General features: G+C 51.0%; 2 protein-coding genes across 5 annotated transcripts in view; both read left to right on the top strand.

Moving 5' to 3' along the window:
- Mlph (melanophilin) overlaps window positions 1-12,064 on the top strand; it is a 41,257-nt gene extending 29,193 nt beyond the window's left edge. For 2 of the 4 annotated variants that reach the window (XM_038338530.1, XM_038338529.1), the window contains exons 10-16: window positions 1,269-1,421; window positions 1,627-1,782; window positions 3,224-3,316; window positions 4,863-4,949; window positions 6,136-6,187; window positions 7,476-7,576; window positions 11,102-12,064. In XM_038338530.1, coding sequence (XP_038194458.1) covers window positions 1,269-1,421; window positions 1,627-1,782; window positions 3,224-3,316; window positions 4,863-4,949; window positions 6,136-6,187; window positions 7,476-7,576; window positions 11,102-11,128 — 669 coding nt within the window. In that variant the 3' untranslated portion in view covers window positions 11,129-12,064. Of the gene's footprint in view, window positions 1-1,268; window positions 1,422-1,626; window positions 1,783-3,223; window positions 3,326-4,862; window positions 4,950-6,135; window positions 6,188-7,475; window positions 7,577-11,101 lie in introns of all 4 variants that reach the window. The other 2 variants (XM_038338527.1, XM_038338526.1) reach the window with 1 other exon arrangement.
- A 3,165-nt stretch (window positions 12,065-15,229) lies between these two features.
- Prlh (prolactin releasing hormone) lies at window positions 15,230-17,443 on the top strand. The gene is made up of 3 exons (XM_038338375.1): window positions 15,230-15,353; window positions 16,634-16,790; window positions 17,280-17,443. The coding sequence occupies exons 2-3, from the start codon at window positions 16,691-16,693 to the stop codon at window positions 17,441-17,443; spliced, it is 264 nt and encodes an 87-aa protein (XP_038194303.1). The 5' UTR covers window positions 15,230-15,353; window positions 16,634-16,690.
- Window positions 17,444-20,446: the final 3,003 nt, after the last annotated feature.

Genomic DNA, 20,446 nt, shown 5'->3' with positions numbered 1-20,446 from the left:
AAGCCAGCTGGTAGTGGTTACATCATTCTTGGTAGCTCCTTGCCAGTCCCTTCATTACCCAACTTCTCTTGAAGTCATAATGCCACTTACAGGACCTGTGGCTGAAGGACATCACAGTGGAGAGTAACTTCAAGCAGCAAAGAAATGGCCACTGTCTAGGCTCCAAAGCCAGCCTGAGACACACATGTGGACTTTCTTGGACTTTTTTTTAATTAGTCAGAGCAAATAGATATTCTAGGTCCTTAAAATCTCATCTAAGACAAAGAGACGGGGTACCATGCAGGCTGCCTCCTTTGATCTGCACTCAAGAAGACTCGCCTATGAAGGACGGTGACACGAAGTCACCACACGCTGCCACCTTCTCTTTCTTCTGTCAGCAACATTCTGCAACTTGATGTTGACCTGAGGGGGGGTTGCAAGAGTGACGTGAAGATAAGGTGTGACACCTCCACCTTGTCCCTGAACTCACAATAACTGGAAAATGTGAGGGTCCTTGTTGCTATACGAGTCCAGGATAGACCCCCCCCAATGCGCTATGAGAACACCGAATATCTAGGTAATCCCCATTGTGGCACACTTCAGTCTCACAAGAGAGACCCTGCCCCCAGCCCCATGAGCCGTAGCCAAATGCCCAGGGCTGTAATTTAGGTCCATAGACATAGGACCAGAGCTGGAAACAAATGGAAGAGCTGCGGGCTCAATGGAATAGGGAGCTGTGTAGGGAGGAGCTACCCTCCACGTATGAGCACATCCCCCAAGGAAAGCTCAGTGTCTTGTCCAAACCCTGTGGTCTGATGGGCCGTCCTTAACAGAGAGATGTGTTTGGCCTTGTACCACAACATGGTCAGCCCGGAGAACTTAGGCTCGGTGAAATGAGCTGCTCCAGAGAGCAGACCATGCGATGTTGCTTATACAAGGAGCCCAGCAAAGTCAGATTCAGGAAGACAGACAGGAATGTGATGGATGCCTAGGACCGGGGGAAGGATGGGGAGTGAGTGTTCGGTGGGGAGTGGAGGCTCAGTATAGCAAGAGGGGAAAGTTCTGGGGGGAGAAGGCGGTGCTGGATGCATGCTGAAGAGCTAAGCCATGTGTGTACCTTGTAAGAGCGAGACAATAAATTGCATGTGCCTATTTTATCCAGGTGAACATTTGGGGCGATGAGGAAGCAGGGCAAAGGGATGGGCCTTAAATGGGAATGGGAGCTGGAGTCTTCTCAGGCTAGCCCACCTCTCCAAGCTGCCTCTGAGCCCCTTGCCTGGCCCTGTCAGGAACCCGCTGCGGACTCACACCCCAGTGCAGACACAGAGGAGGAGACTCTCCGGAGGAGGCTGCAGGAGCTGACCAGCAACATTAGTGATCCTGGCACCTCATCAGAAGATGAGACCAAGTCAAGTGGCACCCTCCACGCAGTGTCCCCAGAGGTAAGGTCTCGCGGTCCCAGGCAAAGGGCAGAGCAAGAGTGACAGTCCCCGGTAGCCACCCACCCTTCCAGGGATGGTGGCTAACTAGCCACAGGCTTCAGGGGACTTGATAAGACCACACAGGTTAAGTGGGGGGAACCCAACAGTGAGGCAGCAGCCTATGATCTGCTTCATGGATGACCAGTGTCACCCTTCTTGTCCCTAGGTGTGCACAGACGTGGGGCACATGGAGACACAGGGAAGGAACCCTAAGGGGCCCGGGAATCCTACTCGGACTACAAAGAGCACAGACGAGGAACTGTCAGAGATGGAGGACAGAGTGGCCATGACAGCCTCTGAAGTTCAACAGTCCGAGAGCGAGGTAGCCTCACATCCCCTGAACAAAATTTCCCCAAGGATGGGACCCAGGCAGAGGTCTGAGAAGCCAACAGCACACCTGCGGGCTCAGAGAGGCCTCCCTGGCAGTCAGGAATAGGACAGAGTGCAAGCCTAGGGCTTGCTTCTTCCCACCTTGCTGCTCCTTGCTCAACCTGGGGAGTGCAGGCAAGCTTTTCAGTCACGGGAAAGATACTTGCTGTCACCATCCCCCAGCCTATGAGCAGAACCCAGACCCAGGCTGAGAGGTTAGGACAGCAGGGCTCACACCTGAACTTGGCAGATGGTTCCTGTGAGCCTGAGCAGTGGCTGTAGGGCTCAGGTTTGGGCGAGAGACATCAACAGTGCACAGGTCCAGGCCAAGCCAGCGTGTACAGGTCTTCCAGGGACAGCTGCAGACTGCAGTGTCCTTCCTGGAGTCCGGTAAACAAAGAAGGCCTGCACCCAAGCTATGGGGAAATCCAGGGCCCCTGCCCTCATCAGCAAATGGAGGGGCCCCAAGGAAGGGAGGTGTGAGCCAGCACCACTCACCTCCAAGGGCTGAGGTAGGCCCAGGCCTTTTCTTCAAGAGCTCCCTTCTGAAATGTCGCTGACATGGGCGAGTCACATAGGGGACAGCTGGGAAGACCTGAGCCCAGTTTCCTGCCTCTGTGGAACTTAGATTCTTTGTGGGAGGGGACACCTAACAAAAAAAATGGAAACAAACCAAATGATTCCATCATGACCTAGTAAGAGGACAATGTGGAGGTTTATCCCAGAATGCCCAGGGAGGGACGCTTAGAGAAGGTGGTGGAGGAACACTGAAGAGAATCCAGCACAGAAGGGCTAGGGCAGTGGGTCACGACCCCTGTGGGTCACGACCCCTGTGGGTCACGACCCCTGGGGGAGGCCACATTATCAGACGTCCTGCATATCAGATATTTACACTACAATTCATAACGTTAGCAAAAATTATAGTTATGAAGTAACGATGAAATAAATGTATGTATACAAATAAATAAATGTATAGTTGGAGGTCACCACCACATGAGGAACTGTATTAAAGGGACATGGCATGAGGGAGGTTGAGAACCAATGCTCTAGGTGATCAGAGCATAGGCAGAGGGGACAGAACGTGCAAGGGGCCCCGAGGTGGAGTTGTGCTTAGTAAGTTCATGGACCAACTGTGAAACCCCAAGACAGTGATAGGGAAGTGGAGAAGAAAGTTCCAGAGGATGGTAGATGGGGACCACGGAGGTAAACTGAGGGAGTGACCGGTGGTGTGGCTCAATGGTGTGTTCCCTGTGCTTAGCATGTGCAAGGCCCCGAGTTCAATTCCAGGACCAGGTTATGATTCTAATCTTTATGATCTGAGACAGAACACTGAGTGACATCTGTCTGGCTCCCTGTCTTCTGTCATGTCTGTCATCTGTCCCTCTCTTTTCTAGGTCTCGGACATCGAGTCCAGGATTGCAGCCCTGAGGGCAGCGGGGCTCACGGTGAAACCCTCAGGAAAACCCCGGAGAAAGTCAAACATCCCAGTGAGTTGGGTGAGGAGTGCAACACCAAGCCTGCAGCCCACAGGACGTCCTCAGTAGCCCACAGGATCCCTTAGAACCTCCCAGGGACCACGGCGTAAAAGCCCCTGCTGGGAAGACAGGAGATCTATAAAATGCCTGACACACAAGCATGATGGCCTGAGTTCAATCCTTAGAACTTGTAACACAGAAAACAATAAATAAAAAGCCAGGCAAGGTGGTGCTGGTTCATACTTGCAATCCCAGCATTGGGGAAGCAGCATCAAAAAGACCCCTGGGGCTCACCGGTCAGCCACCCAGCTCTACTTGATGAGCTATGGGGCAGTAAGAGACCCTATCTCAAAAAAGATGGTGGCTAGCATTTGAGGGTGACACACAAAGTTGTTCTCTGGCCTACACACATGGTGTCCTCCCACCCCATTCATATACAAAGCTCCCAACATAGAGCCCCAGCGGGTGGGTGGTCAAACCTCATCTGGTGATGGAAGACTTGATTCAAGCACCGTTTTGAGATGAGCGTGGTGGGTGGGAGTTACTGAAGGAAAGGCCACTGGACCTGTGCTTAGACCGGTGACCAGAAACTAATACCCTTACCCAAGTCCAGTCAGAGGCTTCAGACAAAGAGAGCGATGGTGGAGGTATTGGGGTAGAAGAATGAAGAATGGCCTGCAGCACCCCTAGGTAGGGTTAGGGATTAAATCCTTACTGCCCAGTCAATGTGTTGTTCCAGATAGATGGATTGATAGGTAAATAGATAGGTAGGTAGGTGGATGGGTGGACAGATTGATAGATAGATAGATAGATAGATAGATAGATAGATAGATAGATAGATAGATAGATAGATAGATAGATAGATAGGTAACTTTCACATGTGAGTATCCCCCATGTGACTTCAAGTCCACACTATGGCAAGAAACTACTTGTTGGCGTAAAACGCCAACTGGAAAGTGCATTTTAATTTCCTGACTCCATAGCCTTGTAATTTTATTTTTGTCACAGCTTCAAACTACTAGCAGCCTGGCCACTAAGGCCATGGCCTGGGGGGAGTTCTGTCCCTCCAGACAATGGCGCTGCTGCTGCTAAAGTTAGTTGAAATTCAAAGGCTAGCATGAAAACCTGCAAGCTCAGAGAGCCAGGGTAGCAACTGACTAACTTTCTCTCTCTGCTTGCATCCCGAAAGCCACTCCCTTCCACACCTCCCCAACTAAAAAAAAAAAAAATCCACGCTAAATGCCTCCCTGCTACTTCCTGTCAACCAGTTGCTAGCCACGGCTCTCTGAGCATGGGTTAATTTTATTTAACTAAGGCAAAAGCAACACATTTTTATGTGGTTAACAAATGCAGCATGAACAATGTAATAAATTAAACCAATCTTCTAAAACATTGTCTAGAACCCCAGGTGGTAGTGGGGTGCAGTGCTACGCTCTATCCTAGCATGCTTGACCAGTATCTACAGGGACCACTGTCCTGCACCGTGCCTGCTTGACTCCCACTCTGGATGTCATGGTTCAACAAGACCATAACGACACATTTCTTCCTTGGTCTCCAGATCTTTCTTCCCCGGGTTACTGAAAAACTTGACAGGATCCCGAAGGATCCCTCTGCAGACTCTGAGGACCAAGACAAGGTGCCCAAGGTACTGTCGACCACTCCCGGGACAGGGATGTCACACCCTACTTATCCTACTCTGGGGCAAAGTAGCTGGGGTGTTTATCCTGCCACACATATCAGTCTTGGGTAGGGGTCTTTGCCAGAGCCACATGTGTTTCTGGATTCTTCTGCCACCCAGATCTGGTATAGCACCCTGTCACCTGCCCTCTGTCTGAGAGATGCAGTTGCTGGGTTGGGGATTGAAAATACACAGGAGCCACTGTATGGGAAAATGGCCCAAGGATGAGACCAGCACTGGGAAGACACTTTGATGGGATGTGAATGAAGGAGAGCCTGTGAGGAGAAAGTTCCATGTGTCTAGGGGATACTAGGCACAGGATTGGGGTGCTGTCTCCAGGCCTGCTCCAGGGCCTGCCCACCCTGGCCCAGGTCCCCACTGAGCACCATAGAACAAGTCCAGCCACTCGTCAGTTTGTCAGTCCCAAGTGCTGTTGGTTTCTACCCACCCTTTACCTATGTTACAGAACCTGGGTGGGTGCGCAATGACACTCTGTGACATTGGCACCTGAATCCCACTCAGGGAGGTAGATGCCTGGCCAAGGTCAAATGTGTAGAAATGACAGCAGGGTAATGACTGGGCCCTGGGCCCTGACATTGATGGGTTTCTATGAGTCCCAAGAAACCCAGGCGACAGGCTCCGAGTTCTACCTGCAGGACCTGCTGCTAGACCCACTGGAGCATCCCTAACACTGGGGAACATTGCTGTGGCAACTGGGCCATTTGCTCTCTCCACTCCTGAAAAGGTCAGACAGAGAATGGATTTCTTAGCATGTTGTAGAGAGGGGAACACGTGGAAAGGAAGGAGGAGGAACAGGGCGCACAACTTACAGCCATGAGTTTCACGGGTTACAGAGGAAGAAAGTGGTAGTCACAAAGGATGGGTTCTCGCATGTGGAAGTAAGCAGCAGCCCTGCGATTCAAACCCAGGTCCCTGTACTCTTTCCAGCCCTCCACCCAAAGCAGACAGTTCCCTGGCTTCCACATAGGCACTGGCGCATGATTTACAGACAGTGGGCATATACTAAGAGCTCGAATATTTGACAGAGAATAGAAAACAGTTGACTTTGGTAATTAAAACCAGAAGAAAAAAAAGTCCCAAATTAGTTCAAGTTACACCTCAGGAATGCCCAGGGATGTTCTCTTCCTCCTAGGCGACGGCACTGCCCTATCTCCTGAAGAGGAAGTATGCCCCCAGCAGTCAAGGTAAGAGCTACCTGCTCCCCTTCCTGCCTCATTGATACTGAGAAATGAGCTCAGAGGAGGAACAAAGCCAGCCAGACTCTGAACACTCCTCCCTAATCTATGGAACCCACCCTGGGCCCTGTATCTTTAGAACACCCAAAAAGGCTCCTGTACAACCCCCCCTCCATGCAGGGCCCATGCATGGTGTTCCCGGTGGCTTTAAGCGAGCGCAGGCAGTGTTGGTAGGGCCAGTGTTTCCATGGTTTCAGTATAAACAGTCCCTACAGAAAGTGCAGAATATTGAACAGTTAGAAGACTTTGAAGTCTCTGTGGTAACAAGAACATCAGTTTTGTCCTGGGAACATGGAAGTACACCAGTTACTTTCTCTATCACTGTGGCAATTCTTGTTGAGAAACTCAAAGGGATGAAGGTGTATTCTGGCCTGTGGCTTCAGAGGGTCGAGTCTGTGCTCCCCCCATGCACTTGAGTAGCACACTGGGTGTTGGGAGTATATGGTAGAGAAGGGTCCTTTCCTCCTGCCGATGAGAAGCAGAGCCCAGGAAGAGACTCCTCTTTGCATCTACTGAGGTCCCAACACACATTTAGTGAGCCTCCAAATCCCCTTGGCAGACAGGCCTGATGTGTAGCACATCACTGAGCACAGGTCTGGAGAGACGGTCAAGATTGCGGAGTACTGTGAGCCGGCCCCACTTCCCGCAGTCAAGAAATTCCCACCTGAGCCATGAAAGTCCACTCCCCCCACCTAAACACAAGCAGTTGGTTAAGGCTGGAGGCCAAGGCCCTCAACTCTGCAGCCACAGGCCTAAAAGACCTCCGCTCTGAGATCGGAGTCCCAGCACCCCTCAGGTCCCTTGTCCTGTCACAAAACCACATAGCAGAAGATAAGCGTGCCCCTGACCTAAGTGTCCTAAGTCCCTGTTATTCTTCCAGAGCCACAGAGGAAAAGGACACAAACTCCATTTCCAGCAACCTAAAAGCTTTGGCCCCACCTCCTTCCTCACTGACCCCTTTCTTTCCTGCTGGCCCCACCTCCTGGTCACTAGCCCCACCCTTTTCTTGCTGGCCCTGCCTCCTTTCTTAGCAGCCCTGACTCTTTAAAAGAGGTAGAAGCCTCTGAACTGGTATTCACACAACCACACAACCACTGAGTGCTTCTTGCCAAGTGTGTCCCAGTGTGAACCCTCCTAGCAGAGGCTGTCAACACCGTTGTCCAGTGTCTGAGGTAGAGAAGACCTCATTTGGATTGGTCTTTGGTTGATTAAGCGCCTCCTCTCTTTTTCCCCAAAGGCATAGATGGTGGTTCTTTCGATCGGAAATCAGTGTACCGTGGCTCACTGACACAGAGGAACCCTAACGGGAAGAGAGGGACAGCTAGACACATCTTTGCGGTAATGTCTCCTTTCTTCTCCACGTGACCTTGTAGCTTCACGTTTTGCTAATGCCTTAATCAAGAGTGAAAGAGAGGTGGCAGGTGAAGGTAACCATCAATCTGCATAAGAACTGAACACATTTCTTTAAAGTATCCAAGTACAGCAAGTAATAAAGAGTGGCAGAATCACTAAGCACCCAGTTCCCAAGGGGCAGGCTCAGCTCTGGAAAGGGGCCAATCCAGAAATTACAAGGCTGCTCTCCGGCAAGCCCTCAGGCCCAGTAGGGCTGCTGCATACAGAGGGTGGGCCCTAAAGACCCTCATTTGACCTCTGAGGCCCTCAGTTCAGCGAAACGAGCCCTGGACATAAGAACAACTGAGCTACCTTAAGCCTGGGCACTGAGTCAGGAGCATGCCCAGTGGTTCCACTGTGACCTGTCAAATGACAAGATTGTGGCCCTCATCCCGGAAAAACTCACGGTGACAGTGACAAGTGCCCTAATCAAGGCCTAAACACGCTTTATGTTAGTCTAGAGTTCAAGGACATAATGCCAGCATCGCCGCTTAGCAGACGCTTGTAATGGGTGGGAATCAGTGAGAGATCGTTTCACCAGACAGGAGAGTGAGGATCATTCTGGAGTCACAGGTGCAGACTTTTAAAGATGTGTATCTATGTGAGGGTGTGTGTCTGTGTGAGTGTAGGCCAGTATGTGCCATGTGTGTGGGCACCAGCAGAAAAGGTCATTGGATCCTCTGGAGTGGGGTTTACAGCTGGTTGTGAGCCACCTGGATGTGTGTGCTGAGAACCAAACTCGGGTTCTCTGGAAGAGCAGGAAACACTCTTAACCACTGAGCCATCTCTCCACCCTGTGCTTTAGCGAGGCTGTCTTTAATCCTTTCCAAAGGCATGACCCCTACAACCTACAGAGCTCCCACTAAGTCCCGCCCATCAAGGTCCATCATCACACTGGGACCAAACCTCCAATATATGAACCTTGAAGGAAACCTTACGTCCAAGCTATGCCAACCCTTGTCCCCCATATCTCTCCTTACCCCTATTTCACCAACCCAGTGCACTGTCCAAAAGGTTCACCTCAACTTCCTTCTAGTTTCAAGGGTGAGCAGACATCTTCCTGGCTCAATTCTTTAAACCTTGTCCAAGAAGACTGAGTTCCAAATTTATTATCTTTTTCAAAGTTTGCCTTGGGCTGAAGGTGTAGCTTGGTGGCAGGCTGTCTTTTCAGCATGCACACATCCCTGGAGTTGGTCACCCACACCACAGGATAGCTGCAGTTCTCTTGGGATGGCCTAAGTATTTATTTAAAATGTATGTCTGACTCCACCTGCTATCTAGGCTGAATATTAATAATTTCTGGGGAAAGATATTTCAATGCGTAGCCTCAGGGTTGGTCTAAGCCATTGTCCTCAGCATGCAGTTCCTCATAACAGCCTCGTGCACAGGCCACGTGGCATGCTCATAGCTCATGACAACACTGTCTCTCTATATCTTGGATCCCAAATGGAACCTCCTCCAAGGACAAATGTAACTAGAAGTTTTACTCCTGCCCATCAATTCCCAAATAACCACTCTGGGACTTAATATTAATTACATTTTTTGGCCTATTAGCTCAGGCTTATTATTAACTAACACTTACAACTTAAATTAACACATTACTATTAGTCTATATTTTACCATGAGGCTTGTGGCTTGTTACCTGGCATCTTGCTTCCCTGGCTGCTGCTGGCATCTCTATGACTCTGCCTTCTTTTTTTCTGTATGCTTTGCTTGGGTTTCTTACCTGGCTCTATTCTGCATGGCTATTAGCCAAATCAGCTTCTTTATTAGCCAATAGTAGTAAAACATATTCACAGCATACAGGAGGGCATCCCACATCAGACAGGTCTCCCTGTACTATTTAGCTCTTTGCTGTCACTGAGAATTTAATGTGTGCTCAGCAAGCAAGTTTTAGCTGAGTTCTACATCCAGCACCAATCCTAATCAAGTCCATGTGAGCATCTCATGATGGGAGGGGTGCAGCCCTCAAGTCCCCAGCCCTTCTTCTGCCACCGTGTAGGTGCTTTGACCTGGAGGCCTTTCCAGGAGAGATGATCTCTGTGTCCCGGAATCCTCTGCTCACACTGTTCCTTGTAAACTCTGTAAATTTTCTGTAAACTCATGTGCAGAAAGTGACTGACTAACATTACTCAGGGCATCTATAAATTCCCTTCCCCATCTCTGGCAGAACTGCAGCCAGGGGCAGAAACCACAGTGAGTGGAGGCGGCAGCCATGCAGGCTTGCAGCCAAGCTCCAGAGAAAGCTTCCATATAGGGGCTCAGGGAATCTGCCACACCCTGCAAGCTCATCTTCTTAGAAAGACAGAATGAAGCCAGTACCCCAATCCATTCTCTCACTGTGTATGCCCTTCTGGGGGATACGTGGATCATAGATGGCCCTTCATGGTCATGAACTCCCTGTTTAAAAGCCAGAGTGTCACAAGGTAGAGATGCAGAATCAGTAGAAAGACATTCGTGAGGCTGGGGACCTCACCCTTGCAGGAGTCTGCATGTCCACTGCAATGAACATTAAGGCAGGGATGCCCTATACTGCACACTGAAGCCAGGAATGAGTCTGCCTGACCCTCATAACTAAAGTTGGTCATCCCTAAAGGCCATGCCTGCCAATTAAACCTTTATATAGGCTTTCAAATTAAGCTCCCTGCCTTCAAAAGCTCTAGATTTTCAAATACTTTCCATGGACACAGTGGATGGAAACTCATATCTGAGAAAACAGAGTTTCAGAAAAAAATAAGGAAGCCAGGCATGGAGGTGCACGCCTATAATCCCAGCACTCAGGAGGCAGAGTCAGATGGATGTCTGTGAGTTCTAAAGCAGCCTGCTATACATAGTGAGTTCCGGGGCAGCCAGGGCTATGTATGTAAAAGACCCTGTCTTAAAAGGCAAAAACAAATGAACAAACAAAAAAGCAAGGGACCAACTAAGGCTGGTGCAAAGCAAACACAAGCAACTGAGTAGCGTGTGCACACATGAACAAACAGAACCAGGAACATGCAAGCACATTCACATGTCTGAGATTGGATCTATATGTAGTCACACCCACATGCATTTTTCTTCATTCACACCTATGTCTATGTCTATGTCTATGTTTATGTCTATGTCTATGTATGTACCCATGTGTCATGTACATGCTGGTATATATGTCTTTGCATGCCCACATGGGTGTCAATATACATGCCTATGTGTGTGTCTGTATTACATCACATGTCTTTCTGTATATGCATACATTATATCTATGTGCACATTCTGATGTGTATATCTGTGTGTGCCAACATGTTGCATGAATGTGTACATACATATACATAAGTTTGTGTCTAGATCCTCACCGGTGAGAACATCTATATTTGTATGTTTCTCTGTCACATCTGTATCTGTCACATAACTGTAAGTATTTTTTTACATCTGTGTGTACACTTTGCACACGAAGCCATGTGCACACCTAAATGAATGTGTGTTTGTGCTCTGCAGAAACCCGTGATGGCCCAGCAGCCCTAGCAGGGGAGGTTCATGGGCACAAGAGAGTACCACAAAGCGCCCCACACTGCCTCCTCCATATGACCATCGCATCCCTGTGGGCCCAGAACTTCTTGATGCTCACAGCTGCTTTTGGTCACCATCCCAGTGAGAAATAAGAAGAACTTCCTGTGTGGATCCACTTGTGAGACAGCAGGTTCTCAGACTTCTGGCTATCGCCAGGCCACTGACCAGAGTCAAGGCACCTGCTAGCCTCTGACCCGGAAGATACAAACTCATGGAATTCCCCCACCAGATGATGCTCTCTGCCTGAGGGACACCCAGATACCCTTTCGCTATGACCCTCTAACCCCGTCCCTTGACTTTGTTGAGACACATTCCCAGACGTGATGGAAAGAGAGGGTCCCGCGGAGCCCCTGAGTGTATTCACATTTCTGACTGTGAGGGAGAGAGGCAGATACAAGCGGGCATGATGGGAGAGTGAGCAGACCTTGTTCTTAAGCTTCCTTGTGGGTCACAGACAGGAGCCACAACATTGTCCCCCACCCTGGAGTTTCCACCACCACAGCCCCCAACTGCCGTGCCACATTGAAGACAAGCCTCTAACAACAGGCTTTTGGGGTGCACTACCTAGGGACCTCGCTTTCTAGACAGCTCACACTTTAAACATAGGATTCTGGGTCACCACAAATGACGGCTTTGGAATTTATCAAGGATTCAGGTTGTCCAAAGCCAAGGGCATCGGAGTCAGTCTTGCTCATGACTATATATAGTCAGCTCTTCACAGCACTTACCCCAGTGCAGGGAGACCGTCTCCTACTCCCAGGGCTGCCTCTTTCCTGCCAGCTTGCGTCGAGTTCCAGAGTCCAGAGAACACGCAGACCGGAGCCACAGCATCCTAGTGTACCCTGAGAATAAACTTCAAAGAGGAAACTTTCCCTCGTTCAGAGACCCACATCTCAGAAGTCCCATGTTTGTTTCCCGTGTCCTTCTAGCAATATAAGCCAATCGCGACCACAGGAAATGTGCCCTCCTGAGTGTCCGAGGACAAAAGTCCAATCAAGGTGTCCGTGGAACTTGCAGTTCTGAGGGGTAGGTTTCTCTTCCTCTTTCTGGGTTGGCAGCCATCCCAGTACACCTTGACTTCAGCCCCCATCCTCACCTTCATGTCCCTTTGCCTTGTATGGTTCGGAACTGCTGCCATCTTGTCAGGACACCATTTGTTGCCTGTAGGGTCACCTTTACCCAGTATGCCCGCCTCAGTCAATACACTTGCAAAGACCCTATTCCAATAGACGACTGTTTCCCAAAGTTCTAGGTGGGTGTGAACTGGGGAGACACTGACCCACTAGAGAGCACGAGAGTTCAAAGACCTCAAAACTTTGCAGTGTACCCCCAAACAGTGGGGTCCTCAATGTTCTGCTGAAAGCCAGAGGGAGATCAAGAGGTAGGGCACTGGCCATGGAGTCCTGTTCAAAGGGGCTCCCTTTACTGCAAGGAGCAGAAATCCATCTGGAGTGTGGGGAAGTCAGAGTGTGGGGAAGGGCACAGAGCTTTCTCCTGCAGCTCAGGGACACAAGCAGTCCAGCTTCAGGGAGTGTGGGGGCACAACCTCACAGCCTTGCCTCTCCCCACGCCCCTGCTCTTCACTTTGTCAACTGTTCAGAACTCTAGCTAATGCCCCAGGGTCACGGTCCCTTCAGCCACAGCTCTGTGGTTCCTCCAGTCTGACAGCCACAGCTCACCATCCCAGACCCCAGGGGGCAGATTTTTAGAACCATGTACGTCTTCAGTATTTGCTACCCAGGGTCAGGGTTGTGCTGGATGGGAAATCCCTCTGCTGTGCCCAAAGCTGGTTCAAGAGTCCTTGCTCGGTTCCCCTGTCCTGGGATCCATGGCACGTTAATAAGATGTGGGGAAAGTTGCCTGCTCTCTGTGGTCAAACCCTCCACGAAACCCCTTCTCAGCTCTGAGGTACCCAGGCCAGGCCTGCAGCTGGGGTTCTGTGGAGACCTGCAAGAGCAGCCCAGGCCACACTACCTCTGCCCTTTGCCATCTGCCTTTGGAGCATCTCCAGCCACCCAAAGCACCTCCCGATTCTGCAAACCTTTTGCCTGATGCCATCAAGTCTGGAGGAGGAGGAGACTGGGCTGAGACCAGGGTCGTTGTGCAGCCCCCCAACCCTTCCTACTGGCTCCCGTTTAGACTCTCAAAGGCACACTCTGTCCTTACTTTGATACATAAAGCTACTCTGCTAAGAGGACACATGATCCTAGATGCAAACACAGAGAAAGACAGACAAAGAGATGGGGGTGGGGGAGGGAGGAGGAAAGGAGAGGAGGAGGAAGAAGGGAGGGAGGGGGAGGGGAGGGGGAGGGGGAGGGGGAGGGGGAGGGGGGGAAAGCGGAGGGGAGGGGAGAGGAGAGGAGAGGAGAGGAGAGGAGAGGAGAGGAGAGGAGAGGAGAGGAGAGACCCAGACTCATATTCAGGACACTTACTCCCACTCCCAAGGTCTCACAGCCATCCCCTTGGGACCCAGAACTGAGCACGCACCCAGGAAAATCTCCCACATGACCCACCCCTAAGACACGAATATACCCTACCATGGCTCTTCTCACCAAGGTGAGAGGCCAGACTATCACCATTGTCAGCAACTAAGCTATCTACAGATGGAACCAAGCAAATGTTTAAGGCTCCCTGTGACCTTAACCTCTGGGCTATGCCATGTTCCTTCTGGAGTTCCTTACCATACCCACCTCCTGCCATATCTCCCAACGAGTCCACTGGCCAGAGCCCTCTTCCAAGGAAGATGCAGCCATGCCTTGAGATCACAGATGTTGCATTGACCAAGTCCCCAAAGGGTGAAGTGGCATCCTGATACTTTTCCTACAAGTCTGGTGGTGGCCAGGAAATGATGATCCTGGATAGTCCTCCTGCTTTGTCTTGTCTCATGCAGAGTTCCTTCAAGAATGCTCTACTGCACTGAAATGATACTTCATATAACCTGTAACTATTGTCGTGGAGGTGACGGGTCCAAGTTAAATGACGGAATATTACATAGTCACTTTCAACAGCACAGACCTCCAGGTAATTTAGCAATCCCGGGCTATGATGGTCAAAGGAATGAGGCTCAGCACCTGTAAGCAGGATGAATCTACCGGAAGGCACGGGGAACTCACCAAAAGCAATGCCCAAAGTGAAAGCAATGGCCTTTGCACATTACCTGGGTTCTTAACTCTCTTTTTAAGGGCACTAATTTTTTCTCATTGCCTGTAAATTGCCTTTACAGAAAAAATAAACTTGGTTTTTAGAAGTTTTGTGTATACATTTATGTGGGGGCCCTGTGCACATGTGCATAAGAGACCAGAGACCAACGCCGGATGTCTTTATTAATCATTACTCCACTGTCTTTGTTTGAGTCACTGAACCTGAAGGTTGTTGGCTTGGCTAAGCTGACTGGCCAAGGACCTTCAAGACCCGTCCATCTCCACTCCATCTACCTCAGCGCTGGGATTATAGATAGAACACTGCCACACACCACCTTTAAACGCTCTATAGCAAAAGTAGTCTTTTCTGTTTGGCTTTCAATTTTTTGTTTTGCTTTACTGGGTCAGGCTGGTCTTGAACTCATAGCCATCCTCCTGCTTCACATTCCTGAGTGCTGGAATTACAGGTGTATGCCACAACACCCGGCTTCTCTTTGTTTTTATGAAAATTAAACCTGGCGTGTTCTAAGTCATAGACTCAGGGTGGAATAGAGGAAGTGTGTCTAAAGACCCCATGTGAGGATAAGCAAGCTGAGAAGACAACCAAAGTAGGAAGCACCCACCTGGGTGTGAGGGACTTTCTGGCTACCATTCCAGGAAGCCATGGCTCAGGTGAGGCAGGAAAGGAGGGGAAGAGCCTTCAGAACAGGCGTTTCCCGTTCGATGACCGCCTCCCATTGAAAGGATAGGTGGACTGGACACGTAAGTCTGTAGTCTGCCCAAAGGCGAGCGTGAAGAAGGGAGGTTAATGTGTTTTAAAACCACTTGGCCCAAATGAAATTATATAATTCAGGAAGGAACAAATCACACCGCTGATGAGAGTTTTTTTTTTTTTTTAAGATAAAAAGAAAGGAAAGCAAAAGACGTGTCTTGGTGAGGGAGGAGTCGCCGTTGGGGACGGCAGGCTATAAGCAAAGACGCCATCTCAAGGAAGGGACCAACGGGGGGGCGTCCATTGCCTCCTTGCGGGCCTATAAAAGGTGAGCAGCCAGGCAGGCCTCCCCTCACACCCGGGCAGCCTTGTCGCCAGACTCAAGAGACAGCAGGTGAGTAACTCGGTAGTGCTAGAGGGGCAGGTGTTCCTGTGCCTGCCAGCTCCTCTGCCAGGCTTTTCTCTGCCAGGCTTCCTGAGCAGCCAGGTGTGGGCACCAAGCAGAGAGAGAGATACCCACGGTCTGTGGTCCAGGATCACACACCCTCGTGGGGACTCTCACACTCAAGGGCTGTCCATGGTGGAGGGCGGGTTAAGTGTCCCACCAAGGGACACTTCCCACTGAGGGACACCCTCTCAAGCAGAGCCCAGTAGGCGCACTGGGCAGACAAGTCTACAGTGCTCCAGAAAGGGGGCTCCTGGGGCTCAGGAACAAGGATCGACTAGCATTCTGGGCATCCATCACCCAGCCCGAGTGGGTGCAGCTTTTACAGTGGTTCATGGTAGCACCTCCACTCTCTCTAGTTGGGGCTCCCCTGTTCTGTGTGGGACACCCCAGCAGTGCTGTGAAGAGGAGGGAGTGAACATTTTAAAGAACTCTAATAGACAACTCTTTCTGTGTGGGCAAGGAGGGGCTGGAAAGTCAAGGTCAGTTAAGGGCCTTCAGATGAAGCTCTGGAGCATCTTCTAGTGGGATCTGAAATACCAGGGGTGGGGTCAAGAGGGGTACTCCAGCAGTATACCCCTTCCCATACACAGAAGTAGCCCTCTCCTCTGTCACTCAAAAGGGCTCTGTGAAGAGAGGCAGGTGCCACGGACTCATTCTGAAACCTCAGCAAACTAGGTCTGAAGTTCTGGGTTATTGTGGGGTTGCAGGGTGTGCACTCACTAGGGATGGAGGATGCTGAGTGTCCTCTATTGCCTGTCTGGCTCTCAGTGTTAGGAGATCCTGGGCCATATGTGGAGAAGGACTGGGCAGTGAGGTCCCAACACTCCCCCCAAAACCCTAACTAACTCTGAGGTTGAGCAAATTGTTCCGCCACCTCCGCTGCCCCAGGCCTTCCCATAAACCTGCTCCCCACCAAGACCTGAGTGTCTACCTGCGGACTCCTCACACAGATGGACAGACAGACCCAAGAATGTCCCAAGACAGCCAGCTTTGCACAGTTCACATACCTCTCTCCTGAGAAATGTAGCTATGTGCACCAAACACATGCATTTGTGTACTTCACAGGCACATACATGTACCACACACACATGTACATCTGCACACACAACCCAAGGTCCCAGCTTTGTGCACACAACTTACTCTTACACATCTGCCCCTAGGCTATACCCTCTCCTGTGAGATCCCATCTCCAGGGCATCATCGAGGAAGCCAGAAGCATGGCAGCTCTGAGGACATGGCTCCTTTGCCTGCTGCTCTTAGCCTTGGTCCTGCCAGGAGCTCCCAGCCGAGCCCACCAGCACTCCATGGAAACGCGCAGTAAGTGCCTGGCTTGTGGTGGGCAGCCTCTCTTGCCCACCCCTCCATACTCCCCCTAGATGCCTTGAGTGTCCAGCACCTGAATGAGGCTTGGCCATCTCCTAAGCCAAAGTTACCTTGCCTTGTTTTTAGTCTGGAGGACAAACTCTTGGTAATAAGATCCTGTTGAATGGGCCTCTCCCCAGAACAGTCCTGTCTCCCTCTCCTCACCATGCCCCTAGCCCCTACCCATCTTGGCTGGGTCCCTTAAGAACCTGGCAGGGAGGGGGTGGGGGAAGGGAGGTAGAGTGGGACAGGAAGGGAATCTTGCTACTGGTATATCTCTAAATTAATTTCCCAAAGCCACACCACCGCCCAGACATGCTGTGGCCAGTTGGATGCCAACATGGCCGGATGACCAGGTTTCCATCGGTTTAGGGGTTCTGTGTGGAGGACACTGCACCTGTGTGTCACGCATCTCATATGCTGCTCTGGCTCTCTCCTGTCCAGCCCCTGACATCAATCCAGCCTGGTACACAGGCCGTGGGATCAGGCCCGTGGGCCGCTTCGGCAGGAGGAGGGCAGCCCTGAGGGACGTCACTGTACCTGGCCTGCGGTGCCGGCTAAGCTGCCTCCCGTTGGAGGGAGGTGCCAAGTTCTCTCAGCATGGATGACAGCCCAGCTCCTGAAGACAGTGATACTGGGCCCAACACCACCCTCCCTCTCCCTGCAGAGCCTCGCCACCCCACCCCCAACCCACTTTCTCTGCTTTCCCTACAATCTAATAAAAGTGCTGGCCTTGTTTACTGTACACTTGTAGCTGTGTCAGAACAAAGATGTTTTCCCTCATGAGAGGTTAACCAGGAAAGAAACTCAGAGCCCAGCAGCCTCTTTGGAAAGAAGAATCCCTGACCTGTCCCCCAAAACAACTGAGACGCCCCCTCCCTACCAGGCCCTTCAGAGCTTGGCCTGGTCCCCTAATAACCTGCGTTGAGGGAAGGAAAACTAAGTTGATATCCGTGTTCCTGTAAATTCTTATTCCCCCAAAGCCACACCAATGCCCAGAAATGGGGTGTCCTTTCCTTGGTGACTTGCTCCCACAAGTTCCCACCCACCCAAGATACCCTGAACGCATACTCAGATTTGCACACTGCATAAAGCCGGGGGAGAGGGGGACACACCACACACTACAATGTGTAAGATACTTGATCCCAAAGAAAGGCAACACCAACAGTTCTCTCTGCGTTTTCTAAGACTTACTTTTTGAGCTATTTTGGGTTTGCTGCAAAAATTAGAAGATATAGAGATGGTCCTAGGAGCCCTGTCCCCAGAGGACAGGGAAAATAAAGCAACAGCCCATGAAGCTACATACCATCGTCACCCAGAACCTGTGGTGTCCGTTAGGTTCAAGGTCAGTGCTGTGCCCGCTGTTTGGGCAAACGCATTACTTGGCTCCACCAGTACAGCGACACGTGGTGACCCTCACCATCCTGAACATACCCTGTTCCTTGTCACTTGATGAATGCTGGCAGCCCCTAACACATGCCGTCATGACACCCTCCTTCCTGCTCAGAGGAGAATCCCAGAGACCTGACCCCCAATCATTTGGATCCTATGTGCCCCTTCTAAGTCACACGGGGTGTCTCTATGCTCTTCCTCAAACAACTTTGGAGTCAGAGCACACACCCACTCTTCTCGGGGTACCTGAGTCAGAGTAAGATGGGTGCCAACACAGCACAGCTGGTGTCCTTAGAAAAGGGGGGAACTCGGACAGAAGCTTAGGGAGACTCCATGGGAAGCTGGGAAAGCGAGGAGATTCACCTGCACAGAGGAGAGCCAGTGGTTTCTAGCAGCCTCATCGGCCTGTGCAGATGCTTCATCCCAGGTCAGAAAGTTCCATCCTGCCCACAGACTGACCTGGGCCTCAGCTGGGGGTCATCTAGCTGCCTTCTAAGCTGTTCTACTCAGGCTACACTTGGGGCACCTGCTGTGTGACTGTTTCCCAGGGAGACATGCCACCCCCTTCAGGCCTCTCCACAGTCCGGGCACTCTAGCATCTTCCAAAACCATTTGGGGCAAAACGGCATGCAGCTGAGATGGGGGGTGGGTGCAGAGAGTTGCAAGGATCTCAGATGAAGGTCTACTGGCCCTCCCTACCCCTCCTTCTGTGCAGGCTGGATCTTGTTGAAGGTTTCCTGCAGGTAACAGTCCTGCTCTTACGGCAATGGTAACGGCTGTTGTGCTTGGAGAACTGCCTCCCATAGCCGGTCTCCAGGAACAAACCAGCTCCTTATCCAGAAAGATGAATGGAGGCATATGCCTTTTCTCCAGACTTGGAACAGTTTTAAAACACACAGGAAATTCCAAAAGATACTGTAGTGACTATCCCAGCCACCAGGACTCATCAGCTCTCCTGTATGCTGTTTTCCCACTCCCCCTCCTCATCCTAGACTCACCTATACTTGGTGGGGAGCTGCAGACACCAAGACAATGCCCCCAGATTATTTAGCACATTTTTCTCAAGAATAAGATGAAATACAAGCCTGGAAAAGAGAATAACTGTGCGTATGCGCCCTACCCCTCTCCCCTCTCTCCCTCTTTTTTTTCTTGGTTCCTGATCTTATTGTCTGCTACCTTTAGTCATAACATTGACCTTCTGAAACACCCAGTGAGCTGTTCTTTAAAACGACCCATGCTGATTGTGTCCCTCGTGGTGTGCCTGGCTAGGCTCCTGCACTTCCTGTCACAGAAAAGGGCCTCAGCTTAGCTGGACACTGTGCCCCACTGTCCAAAGGCCCTGGGTCCTCTGATGGGGTCCTGGGTCCCACCTCAACATGTTAACCTTGGCCGTGAGCTTGGGGTCCTGCCTCCCAACTGTAAGAGATTTCTCCAGTGTGATTCCGGTGCAGACTGAGTTTCACTTGCCTAGTGGAAGAGGAGGCGAGGAAGCTGCATGGTACCAGATCTGCCAAGTCTTAGGCTTTCTGGTGGAGTGTGTCGAAGGGAGCAATACTCATGAGTCAAGAGAGAGGAGAGATTAGCCATCAGACAGACGGGCACCCTACAGATCTCCCTGGTGTTTTCCCACTTCCTCAGTCCTCAAGCAATGACTTTGCTCTTAGGAGGTGCACCTGAGTTTCTAGACACTTGGGACAGAACAGGATCGCCTTAGGTGATACTAGAGCGCCACCTAGTGGTCTTGGGGCCCAAGCCTCTCATCACCTTTAGGAGGGGCTTGCCTGCTTGCAGAAAGGTTCCCCCAACCCTGATGGTGACCTGGGGGATGAAGGGGATAGGCCGGGATGCTAGAACATTCACTTCCCATATTTCACTTATTAGAGCGCCATCATGTGGCCACTCCACCTTCCCTAGCTGTCAGAACAGCAGTCCCACAGCATCAGCTAGCCTCACTAGAAAACGGGCGGAGGAAGACTGGGCGAGACTCTCCCAAGGAGCACTTGACACTTCCTCACTGACCGTCAGAACAAGCCTTTCAGTGTCTGGCCCACATCTGTCCAATGGTCATAGCAGTTTCTTCTCTGTCAGGTCCGGACGACATCAGTACCAAAGAGTCTGGTTGTTTCCAGGCCCCAGAACTGAAGCTGGATCCGTCCAGGGGTGCAGGGGGACCCAGGAGGCTCCCTCCAGTCTCCAGCCAAGGAAGCTGAGGTTGGTCT

The sequence above is a fragment of the Arvicola amphibius genome, chromosome 8 (genome assembly GCF_903992535.2).
Source record: "Arvicola amphibius chromosome 8, mArvAmp1.2, whole genome shotgun sequence".
Taxonomy (NCBI): domain Eukaryota; kingdom Metazoa; phylum Chordata; class Mammalia; order Rodentia; family Cricetidae; genus Arvicola; species Arvicola amphibius.
This window is presented reverse-complemented; position numbering and strand designations above follow the sequence as displayed.

Bases quoted from the DNA above. Each gene is read 5' to 3' on its own strand.
- Prlh (XM_038338375.1), top strand. From the start codon at position 16,691: ATGGCAGCTCTGAGGACATGGCTCCTTTGCCTGCTGCTCTTAGCCTTG. The intron at 16,791-17,279 runs GTAAGTGCCTGG...TCTCCTGTCCAG, and splicing joins GCACTCCATGGAAACGCGCA to CCCCTGACATCAATCCAGCC.